This window comes from Pogona vitticeps, chromosome 11 (genome assembly GCF_051106095.1).
Source record: "Pogona vitticeps strain Pit_001003342236 chromosome 11, PviZW2.1, whole genome shotgun sequence".
NCBI classification, from domain to species: domain Eukaryota; kingdom Metazoa; phylum Chordata; class Lepidosauria; order Squamata; family Agamidae; genus Pogona; species Pogona vitticeps.
In genome coordinates, this window is record NC_135793.1 from 24,196,902 (window position 1) to 24,209,322 (window position 12,421).

Below are 12,421 nucleotides of genomic sequence, written 5' to 3' on the forward strand. Positions count from 1 at the left end.
CGACAAGCATCTAGGCTGGGAAGCAAACACACAACAAAGCCTTGAAGGCAGCCGGCTTTAACACATGACGATGCAAGTCCCTTGCGTAGCTTTAGGGTCTGCACAGATGGGTCCCCCTGCACTTGGGAGATCAGAAGAGTGACGTGGAAGTTAAAAAAAAACAACCTTTGAGTTGGTCCTCAGCCACAGTGCCAGGAATCCAGGACATTAGGATATGAAGTGGTTTGCACTGGAAGTTAAAATCTTTCTCCTCCTCCTGGAAGGCCAATCAGCTGTAGCCCCTTTTTGTTGGTAGCCACACATAGGTTCAGGGACGTGGTGGCGCTGTGGGCTAAACCACAGAAGCCTGTGCTGCAGGGTCAGAAGACCAAGCAGTCGTAAGATCGAGTCCACGCGACGGAGTGAGCTCCCGTCGCTTGTCCCAGCTCCCGCCAACCTAGCGGTTCGAAAGCATGCAAATGCAAGTAGATAAATAGGGACCACCTCGGTGGGAAGGTAACAGCGTTCCGTGTCTAAGTCGCAGTGGCCATGTGACCACGGAAGATTGTCTTCGGACAAAACGCTGGCTCTGTGGCTTGGAAACGGGGATGAGCACCGCCCCCTAGAGTCGAACACGGCTGGACAAAAATTGTCAAGGGGAACCTTTACCTTTACCTTTACACACAGGTTCACTTCCATACATAGGCTCACTTCCACTTCCACCGTTCCTACTTGTTGCAGAAGAACGGTGGACAGATGTTTGAAGGCTGTTCATTGTTCTGGGACTGTGACCACCTGCCAGTCTCGAGGTAGTCAGATTAGCCGTCCCTCCATTCTATATGCCTGGTCTGTATCCAACAAGTCCCAGATTATTCGAGACCTTATTCTGGAGGAGGATGCAGACCTGGCATGCATAACTGAAACTTGGATGGGTGGGGGAAGGGGGTGTTCCCTTGATTCTTGCCTGTCCTCCCAGTTATGCAGTCCAACACCAGGGGAGACTGGAGGGGCGGTGGGGGGGGGAAAGAGAGTAGCCATTGTTTATAGAAACACTCTGGAGGTTGTTAAGCGCTCGGTCTTGAGGCCCTCCATGTGTTGATTGGGGCCAGGGATTGTATTGGGATCTTGCTGGGTTACCGCGAACCCAGCGACCCAGCCATTTCTCTACTGGAGCTGGTGGACTTCATCTCCGTGGCACTGTTCGAACCCCTGAGGCTTCTGGTCGTGGGTGATTTCAACATCCATGCGGAGGCGAAGGTTTCTGGTCCAGCTCTTGAGTTCTTGGAGACCATGGCATCCTCTATTCCACTGCTCTCTGCTTTTCCTCTTTCCAAAACACTAATGCGTTTGCCACATCCTCCTTAATCTTTAGACATTTTGCTCTGATTACCCTCTGGAGGTGGTGGTGAATAAGCACAGCTGGTCAGAAACAGAGGCGGCCAGGTGTTTAGTAGAGAGAGAGAAAGAAAATAAAAGGGACTCCCTGATTTGTTTCCAAAGAGGGATTCTCTGGGTGTCCACGGAAACTGCTGGAGAGCTCAGTGGTTTAAGGATCTGGCTGTAGAGACAGCGGTTGGGAGTTCGATTCCCCACTTGGGCCTCCTTGATAGGAGCTGAACTTGATGATCTATAGGATCCCTTCTAGTTCTGCCATTCTGAGACTAGAAGAAGGGGTGACTTCAGCTTTCTGCATCCCCCTTTCCAAGTCTTTCTCGCCTACTCCCGCAGCTTTGCAACCTGCTTTTGAATTCTCTCTTGAGTTTGAAGACTTCCGAGGCCTCCCTGAGCTTTCTCTGAAGGGGTGGCCTTAGAGTAGCCCTTCTTAAATAGTTGCATTTCACATCCTGCCACTCGCATTATCAAAGAATTTGAGCCCCACTGTGATAGACACAAAAAGACCCTGCCTCTTTTCCCCCCCACCCTTGACCAAGACAGGCTGTTATTATATTTATTATCATCTCTGGCAAAGCCTCAAGATATCCCAAACTGCAGTAGCCTTCTTGAGAGAACAACCTAAACAAACAGTTAGAATTCCTGTTGAGTTGAAAAGTGCCTCGCCATGGACTGTTTAAGACAGAATGGCATAAAACTTCAGGAAAAGCCTGTAAAATTCCCTAAAAATTCCTTTTTTTTTTTTTTTTTTACAAACAACGTTTAAAACAAACTAGATTAGTTGGTAAAAGCAAAATAGAAATAAAAAACTGAAAACAACAACGTGGCGCTCGAAAAGTGATTTTTATATTTTTGTTAATGTGAACCTTTGTGAACAATTCCACGTCTGACGAAGTGGACTTGTCCACAAAAGCTCACATTTAAAATAATAATATAAAAGTTATCCTTTAAAGGGCCACCCTGTTTTTGTCTTTTTAAACTGGTTTGTCTTTTGCTTTTACCTTGAATGCTTGCACAGACTAACAGGGCTACCCCTTCTACAGCTACAAACTAGAACTATTTATTTATTTATTTATTTATTTATTTATTTATTTATTTATTTATTTATTTATTTATTTATTTATTTATTTATTTATTTATTTATTTATTTATTTGTTTGTTTGTTTGTTTGTTTGTTTGTTTGTTTATTTATTTATTTATTTATTTATTTATTTACTTACACACACACACACACACACACACACACACACACACACACACACACACACACACACACACACACACACACACACCACCCATCTGGTCTAAAAGACCACTCTAAAGTTACTCATTAGATGAAAATAACTAAGGCTGCTACTGCCCGTTGAGTTACTTTCGGGAAGTAACTAACTCAGTTACGTATTAAAAACCAAGCTAGCTTGTTATAGATTGTTGTGTTCCTTTCTGCCCATCTCTGGCTGAGCCTACAGGAGGAGAGGCCGGGGGGGGGGGCTTCTATGGGTTTTCATAGGGCCAACCTTGGGGAAGGAGCAGATCTAATTCTTCTTGACCAAGCCCCTTCCCCCTTTCAAAGTGCGACCAGAACCTTTTTCCCCACGAGTCACTGGTTCTTGGCCAGCCCTCAAGGGTTGCATGAAACCCTTTCTCTGATGCTGCGGCCTCCATAAATTCAAGACATTTCCTGCCCCCTTGAAATGCACCACTCGGTTCATAAGAGGGTACAAAATGAACATTCATGGGGTGGGTGCTGTTTCCGAACCTCAATGTACTACTTTTGGAACTGTTACATGAAGGACACCACCTCTTTTGTGTGGCCGGTGCTCTGTCTCTCTCCCCACTTTCTCTCTCCCCCCCCCACTTCTAGGGACCCCTTAGTGGACGCTCCACAATGCTCTGGCCCTCATGCATTAACATACATAAACGAGCATTTTACAAATGTCAGTCTTTTACGGCTGCTGGAGGCGGCAGGGATATTTCAAAAGGGTCCGGGAGAAATGTAAACAGAATGAAATTCTGAAGCCAGATCATTGATATGACAGGACTAAAGCGCTCAAGCCCATTCTCTGAAAAGTTCTCCTTTTCATCCTTCTAATAAGTCCATTACTTGCACTAGCGAATATTTGAAGGCTCTTTTCACGGAGAGCCAGGGCGTTGAGCATGCTTTGCATTCGGGGGCTTTTGTCTCCACGAATCGGGGAGAAACCAAAGTTATTTCTGCTTTAAAATAACAGGAGCAAAGGGACAGCTAAGCCCCTTTTCATTCCAGAGTCCCTTACATTATTTTACCGGACCAAGTTTGTGTTGGCTGCTGAACAAGGGCATTCACCAGACCTAAGAGAAGGAATTTTCGGTAAGAATGAAGTGGAGAATGTACCGTGTATAAAGACTTCTTTTCCGAAAGGCCATTAAGAAATTCCAAATCGGGAGCTCCTCTCTGAATGGGGACATGAAAATTAGCCTTGCTAATTTCGGTAATTCAAGCTGATCGGCCCTAGCTTACAAATCGGACCGAAGAGAGGTTCCCATAATTACAATCCCCATGCGTGTTTCTGCTAAGGTGAGCCGATGTTAAAAAGAGGGAGAGGTGGGAGGCTCAGATTCTGAGCAACTTTCACAAACCAGCGCCAGGAGAAGTAACTGAGCTTTCTTGATGCTCTGATACGTGGGCTTTGGATCAGCCAGGATTCGACCGTTAAGCTTCTTTTAAAAATGAGGATGTTTTCAAAGACCAAGAAGTGGTACCTGCATGTCTGCACATCCTTCAACAATTTTTTGAAGGAGAAGCAGCCCCTTCTGCCTTGGTGTAAAATGAGGGGTGATTTTGTGACAGGAGCCAGTCGTTTTTTATTTTTAATTTTTTTGTTCCTTGCCTCCAGATGTTGCCGGACTGATTTCGGATCTGGTGACGGCATTGCTTGCTTTATTGCTCCATCTGTTTTCTGTTTATTTGTTTGTTTTTCCTTTGTTTTGAATGACGTGCGTGAACTGCCTTGAGCGCCCTCCCCCCTTTCTACTGGAAAGTCGGGAACTGTGATCAGCAGCAGCAGCAACAGCGCGGGGGGGGGGGGACTTGAAAGGAGAAACTTTGAATCTAAAAGGTTTCTTTTAGCACCAGCTTTTGTGAACAAACAGCTCCTTAGTTCCTCCAATTATAACTGACGAAACTCATATTGAAATACAGTGATGCCTTGCAACACGAAAATAATTTGTTCCGCAAGTCGTTTCATATTGTGAAAATTTCATCTTGCGAAGTGCGGTTTCCCATAGGAATGCATTGAAATTTAATCAATGCGTTCCTATTGGTCTTGCAAAGCATGGCCATAGAAAAATTTGTCTTATGAGTCACCAAAAAAAATCGTAAAATGCTTTCGTCTTGGGAGTTTTTCGTTGCGTGAAGCATTCATCTTGCGAGGCATTCGTCTTGCGAGGCATCGCTGTAAATCCACTAGTTCTAAAGGTGAACTGAGACATTTTGATTCTTTTTTTTGGTATGTTGAAATAGGCTGAAATGGCTCCTTCTTTGAGAAACAGTAGCTCTCATTGGCCCACTCCTAGCCCTGATGTCCTTTAGCGCCATCACATCACTTCCAAGAGGGTTTTGAAGTGGGGTGGGGAAAATGTTCCAGGAATTGTTTTACCCTGGCTTCCATCTCCCAGAGAGTTTACTTGTCTGAGCATTTGAACCCACATCCCCAGATGTGTAGTATGACAATTTATCCAGTATACTGCACGAGCCAACTCTTCCTTGCTAGCCATCACTGGTTATCTATGTAGACTGACAGGGAAGAGTGATAGAAACCATAGGCTTAAAGGTAGGAGTGGATCAGACAGTGCACTGGTTGCCAACCTTGGGTCCCCAGATGTTCTTGGACTACAACTCCCAGGAATCCTGGCCAACACAGCTCGTGGTGAAGGCTTCTGGGAGTTGCAGTCCAAGAACATCTGCAGACCCCAGATTGGGAAACACTGAGACAGTGCAAGACTGGGCTAAGGTCCTCTGGGCTAGAGAATGCTTTGTTCTCTTTAGATTCAAGTCTGTTTTTGTTTTATTTAATCCTTGGAGTTTGAACCCTGAGCAAAGTTTCTCTGGGCAGTACAGAACGGATTAAAAATATGAAATCCAAGAGTGATTGCAGTAAAGCAGTATTTCTGTTAATGTCGAGATTGGAACCCAGGACTTTCCAGTCCCAATCAAATAGTCGCTGTGCCACACTGGCAGTGGTGTTGTAATGCTCCTGCAGTGTTCTTTTATCTGACCTGTCCATTGCCATCTGACTCCTTAGTGCAGTATTTCCCAGCCTGGGGGCCGTGACCCCCGAATGGGTTGCAGAATGTTTCCTGGGAGTGTTATATGTGCTGTAGCCCTTCGTTAAGAATTTCTTCAGGGCGGGATATTAAAGTTAGCATGCATGTGTATGTATGAGAAACAGGCCCTTTGGGGGAGAGAAAGGAGCCTCTTTTCTCCGAGAAAGGATGCTTTTATTAAAAATGAGTTTTTTAAAAAATGCAAGCATAGCCGAGGGGCCCACAGCTTATTAGGAAAGGGGTTTTAGTGACTTGAAAAAAAAGGTTGGGAGCCACTGCTTTCATGTTTCGTGTCGAGCTTAACGGATGACCCGTTTCTTAGGTTGCTTTCAATAGGTTTCTGCACCGCTGGGAAAGAAGTCGGGTCTCTCCCCACCCAGGCCCAAGGGGGACTGTGTCCCTTTGTTCCGATGGACCAGCCTCTGGGGCCACTGTCAAATCCAGGAGTTTGCTATGCAGAGGGATGATGATGGTGAGGATGTAGCTGTTTCCAGTGGCAATCCGTCTCCTTTGGAAGCTGGTATGCTTATGGGCAAGGCAAGCGCAGCTGGTTTTGGAGGCAAGGGAATCAAAGCATGTCTTGTGGAAAGCAAGGTCTGCTTTTCAAAGCTTCCCCCCTCTTCCGTCCCCCAAAAGCGGTCTTAACGGACCCCCCCTCCCCGGTTCTGCCCACAATGTCCTAGCTCCACAGGGGGCGGGAAGGACGGGTAGGTGAAGGGTTTCTTCCATGTCCTGTGACGTCTGTCAAAGGGAACATCATGTCCTCAGGCCCGGGATAAAAGAGAGAAGCAGAGGTGGGGGTGGAAGGGCTGAAGAAGAGCCCTCCCTGCCTCCCTCCCTCCCTCCCTCCCACCTCCCGAGCTGGAGGAGGGCAGGACATATTTGGCTCAGAGAGCTGGGTTTCGGGGAAAACTTGGTCGAATCAGGCCGTGTTTTTCTTTCAAGAAACGAATAAACCCAAGTCAACAAATAAATCCCATAATCCCCCCGAAGGGCTTGGAAAGATTGCTGTCTTCGACTCAGCCGCACCTGGAATTCCTCAGCCAGCTCAGCCTCTGGTTCTACTGGCTTTTGGGGGGGGGGGATTTTGAAGTTGTCATTGTGGTTTCCCCCCCCCCCCGTCCCCCAAACGGCGAGTTTTGGTTGCCTGCTTTGAGAAAACGGTGCCTCTTTGGCGGTGATGATTATTGAGAGATGAGCACGAACCTGGAATATGGTAGTTCGTGATGATTCATGGAAAAAAGTTCGGCGCTTCGTTTTGTCTCGGCCAAACGGGTTCCACGAACCGAACCACGAACCAGCCCGGTTTGTGAGTTTTTCCGGTTCGCAGTTCGGTTCGTACCTGTCTCTACCTGCTAGCGAACACAGATCTCTTTGAAGGAACGGTAAAGGCAGTTGGAGGGGGGGAGAAGCATGACTGCAGAATGTCAGCGATGCTCAGCAAGTGCTGGAGCCGATCACCCGACACGCAGAATGATGGGAGCCAAAAACATGCGCGCACGCACACACTTACACACGGCTTTATGGTCGCCTTTCTGCTGGGCAAAGAGGGAGCCTCCCTGTTTCACCCGCGGGACTCCTCGGCTGTCAGGCGCTTGCCCAGAAGAAGGAAACAGCCTCTCCTGGAAGCAGCATGTGAGCTGATCCAGGCAGAAGGAGGGTGGCTGTCCTGGTCCGCAGGGATAGAAGTCAAATCCAGGGTCGGGCAGTGTCTTGATTGGGTCGGAGCCTAAAGTGGGGGGAAGCCGTGCAAGCTGGCAGGCTCCACCAGCAGTCCGAACGGCCATCTCTTTCCCCCTCTGATCGCACCCGTGGCCTTAGGACAAGGCACAGGGAGAGAGAAGAGGCCCGGATGGCATCTGAGGGAGCCTCCCACCCAACCTTGAGCCCATCTGCAGGATGACACTGAGCACCACCTTCAGAGGGCCTGGCAGCACAGGGGCGCCCAGCGAGTCATTTTCAGCCGCCAGCTGATGGGCAGCCATTCTGACCTTGCATTCTAGCCTTTGATCCCTCTCCCCCTTTTGCTTGCTGTCATTTGTTCAGGAGTTGGCTTTTTATGGCCAAGCATGAGGTGGGGCTGGGGGCTCCTTCTCACAAGAGGACTGGGATTTATAGGTCAGGACAGGAGTCCCATCTTGTCAATGCAGGAGGGCCTTCAAGGGGAAATGAAACCACCCTCTGTCCGCTGTGCTGTTATTTGGGATTCCTGCTGTGACCCGGGAGTGGGACTTGATGGCCTCAAGAGGCCCCTTCCAGCTCCGCCATTCTGTGTTTGACTGCCTCTTGTGGATCCAGACATGCAGATCCATGGGTATGTCATGCTAGCTGCAAAATCCCATTCACTTCACGCCCAACCAGAAGGGAGGTCTCTTTTCGTTCCGGCATTGACATGACAAGAAGGCCGTTCCGAGGCTTAAAGAATCATAATTTAAAAGGAAATTAAGGCGGATGGGGAAGAGATGCTTGTTGACCAGCCTGTACCTGGGAAAGCTTTTTCCAAAATGAGAGGTGTAATTCAGATTCTGTGTTCATGGCTGCATCTTCCTCCATTTTTTGTGTGTGGTGCTTGTCACAGAAAAAGCATTTTTGCAGATTTACAGCTCCCCCTCCCTGCACGTCGTTTGGATTACGTGTCACAACAAGCCTGGCAGGAGACGAGGGTGTGATCAGACGGGGAAGTAGATGACAACTTGGACCGTTTGTGGAGCAGCTTGATGCAGTCTCTCTACGGGGAAATGCGCTCCTGCCTGACTCTTATCCCTGACATTTTGGGTCCAGCTTCTGCTTTTGGAGGCTGGGTGGAACGATTCCCCAGCAGACAGAAGCCATTATTCCCCATGCTTGCTGGGGGGAGTCTGGGAGTTGTAGTTGGAAAGCAGGACGTTCCCAAGCTTTTCACAAAAGCAACACAAGATTTTTCCCCCTTCCATTGAGATCCCCCAAGGGAGTGGGGGGGCAGGGCAGCCCCCCTCTTTCTGGGAGGGGGAAGAGGCCCCCCCTCCTGAAATGCCTGCGGGCACAGCTAATGATTAACTGTTCTTGTAAAGGGATTATCTAATCTGAAGTACAAAAGACCTGCCTGGAGTGTAAGAGAAGTGGTCTTGGGGAGGGTAATTAGCCTAGATGGGTTGAAAATGGTCCCGGGATCACATAGCAGGTCTGGATGGACATGAGATCCATTTGGGGGGTGGGGGAAAGAGAAGCCCCCTGGAAGCACTTTGAAGGGGTGGGGGGGGAAAAGAAGGGGCAAAGTTGTGGAAAGAGAAAAGCCGGAGTTTTCACTGCGAGGATGCTGGCTGCAGAAGGAAGATGTGGCCGCCCCCCAATATGTGTGTGTGGCTCTTGCGCCAGAGTCTCTCCTGGCTTGCCACCCTGTGGCTCGCCATGCGTGGCGTGGGTCTCTCCGCATTGTCTTGCGCAAAAGCTGAGGCTCCTTGAACCAAGCCGGCCTCTTCCATTGGGGATGCTTTTGGGTGTGATTGAGCGGTGGGGAAAGTGTGGGCCTGATTGCGCTGGAAAAGCTTGCCCAGAATGCAAATCTTCTGTCTGCCAAGGAATCACTCCAGCCCGCCCCCCGCCCAAAAAGTAGCTCTCCTGCTGAGCCAAAATGGTCCATCTTGGGCAGGAATTGAGGTCGGGCTACAGCGCGCTTCCCCGTACGTCGTGTGGCTGCTGGTCCAAAATCTGAGTTATATGCCCATGAAGTCACACTGAGTTATATGCCCATGAAGTCATTAAGAAAGAAGAATCACCATTACACCAAGTTTTAAGGTTCTTCTTTCTTTTGACCGGTTTCTCCCCATTCTGTGCCCACCACCACATACGCACATCCCAGGTTTTCTTCATAACCTAAAGATCTTCTCCATTGCTGAGGCTCTGACATCACTTTCCACCCACTCTTCCCTGGTTTCCCTTCTCGCACTGAGCGTAACTTTATTCTTCAGAATAGCGAGGTGAGAAAAGAATTTTCCTAGGTTATTACTGCAAGGTTGCTCCTATCAAGATGAAGATTATCTGAAGGTGGTTTGGTCTGGAGTGAGCAATTGAGGGCCGTTAACTTTACACAAGACCTGTTCCTTATTTATTGATTTGGCATAATCTAGGTATCTTAATTTTTGGGCTTTCTTCATTGGGGGCAGGCTGATTTAAGGGACTATCACGATGAGCACACATTCTTCCAAATTTGTTACTGTGAAACAACCAATCTTAGGGCAGAGGTGGGGAATCCATGACTGGTTCCATTGACGTACTGCTCTTACAGTTAAGAAGTTTTTCCTGGTATTCAGCCTAACTGTGGTACAGGGGACATGAGAAGGCAGGCCTGCGCACGCTGCCTTGAGGTCGTTGCAGGAAATATAATTAAGAAATAAACTACTGTGGGCATTTGCTCCTGTGAAATGTTGCTTCAGGAATTCGCCGATCCCGATGAAACTATCAGCCACCCAGACGATCGCATGGCCCGTCTGAATATTTAATGTGTAAATATGTAATTGTTTAACAGTTGTTGTGTTTTCGTGTGTTGAATTTGCTTTTATATTTGTAGCAATGTTTTGTCGTTTGATCACATTGCAAACCATCTATTGGCAAGATGGGTGGTATATAAAGAAAAAAAGAAATTAAATTAAATTAAATTAATCCCTCGTTCAAAGTTTCTTCCACATGTTGCAGCCATATATTCCTCCTCCTGTTTTTTTCTTTCTTTCTTTCTTTTGTTCCAGAACTGGCATATGATCTGGATATGGAGGACATTTCTTCCAACAAGCAGCTTCTGAATCAACAAAGCAAGGAGGCTCCAGCCGTTCAGACCCTCGGCTCAGGCGGCTGTCGGACCCGGAGCCTTGATCTCGTGCCTGCTGTCGTCACACTCTTTATCCTTCTGTTGGGTGAAGGATGGAGTCTCTCCTTCACCTGTCTCCCCAGCTCGAGCTGGTAACCCTTCGTCTTGTGAAGATTCCCCGCGGACCACCCGCCCCGCCTGCCACGGCGTGTGGAAGGAGTGGCTAACTATAAGTTCACTTTTTAAAAGCCACCTAAGACAAATCCCCAAGGGTTTTAGATTTAGCAGGCAGGAAGTTTTTTTAAAAAAGAAATACCTGTTTGCATTCCCCGGTGAAGTTCAGGAATACTGGAAGTTTGAAACAAGCAAAACATATTTCATCTCGCGTTAATTGGCATGGGTAGAAATGACATCTAAATGGGATTAAACATAATTGACTATGTTTTTAAATATATGTTTTATGGTCCGTCCCCCGAACGGATTCTGAAATACTTGGAATTATCCAACGAGGTATGTAGTAGGAACAGGAGAGATTTAAAGAGCTGGCAATTTCCTCTTGGCAAAGCAAGCAAACTCTGGGGGCTGTTCTGGAGCCCGGCACTATATTATTGATATCAGTTAGAAAACCAGCCAGACTGATCTCCTGTGGATTCCAGGAGAAGATTGTGGGTTGTGTGTATCAAAAAGCTGGAGGAAAAATGTATGCACCTCTTGCAAGGTTGCCTGCGAGGGCCGAGAGCCCGTGTTCCCCGTAACAGGTGGGGTGGCGGAGAGTCAGACCTAAGACGACAGCTAGGTTGATGGGATTAAGGACAGAATAACTTTGGTGGAACGTGTGATGTTCTCTAGCTCTGGCAGACTGCTTTGAATCTTGTCCAGCAAATAACGAAGAGCGAGCATGTTGCTTTTAATAAATTTTTAAAATACAAAACAGTGCCGTGGCCTGTTTGTTTCTCTGCTAGCATGGGGTTTGCAGAGCTGCGTTTTAAGCCTGGGGAACTCTCAGCCATCACAGTAAAACCCATTGTGGCTGCTCTGGAGGTATATTCATTCCATTGGGTTTGTCATTCGCTTTAGGAATATGCTGAACTGAAAGCAGGGAGGGTTTAGAAGGTAAATAAGATCCCTGCATCTGTCATGGTGCGGTTGACTAGATTAATGGCGGCCTCCCATTTGGGAGGCGAAGGAGATTCTTGTTCACGGTTGGATTACATTTCCCTTCATCGCAGGATGGGAGCGATGGGAGATGTAGTCCCAGAGATCCGGAGGCCATGAGAATAAGACATTTATCTGAAAGCACAGCCTGTTCAAGAAGTTTGTGTCTAAGTTGTTGTGAGCTGCCCAGAGTAGACCATGTCTAGATGGGCGGCATATAAATGCAATAAATAAATAAATAAAATAAATAAGTGTGCCGCAAGAGAATGGCATCAACAAATGCCAGTCACACTGAGCCACCTTTCCTTTTCTCTTGCTGGTTTTTTTTCTGATGGGTTTTGCAAGCGGTTTAACTCTCATGTACTGTATTTATTTATTTATTTATTTATTTTAAAACTTGCGTTATGCGTGTTCTGCCCCAGTCGGAATTCCATGCTATGGACAATCAGAGTCAGCAGCATGATGAGGGTTGAGGCCAGTTTTATGCGTTGGGTTTCATCTGCGTCTCCGTGCGTTTCCGCTACTGATTGGAATCTTTCTCTTGAATCGAGGCAGGCTTCTGGAAAGCGGAGTGCGTCTCTTTTTATTTCCCGATCTCCTGGTTTCTAAGACATGGCATGGGATATTTTTGGTCCCAGTGGTTACATGAACTAGGTCAAAAAGTATCCTGGTTGAAAAAAATCTAGTAGATTTTTTTGTGGGGGGGCTGTTCTTTTTATGGAGTTTGCTTCTTGTTTTTTAAAACCGTGTGTGGCAAGCAGCTGAAACAGGTTAAAAGGATGCAGAATGCGTTTTGCTCAGGGGTGAAGT

At 47.3% G+C, this 12,421-nt stretch overlaps 1 protein-coding gene across 1 annotated transcript in view; it reads left to right on the plus strand.

The window, feature by feature from the left end:
- Window positions 1–11,387, plus strand: part of GPC3 (glypican 3) — a 138,365-nt gene extending 126,978 nt beyond the window's left edge. Inside the window, exon 8 of the mRNA XM_020810324.3 lies at window positions 10,398–11,387. Within this exon, the coding sequence (XP_020665983.3) occupies window positions 10,398–10,612 (215 nt within the window). The 3' untranslated portion in view covers window positions 10,613–11,387. The remainder of the gene's footprint in view (window positions 1–10,397) is intronic.
- Window positions 11,388–12,421: the final 1,034 nt, after the last annotated feature.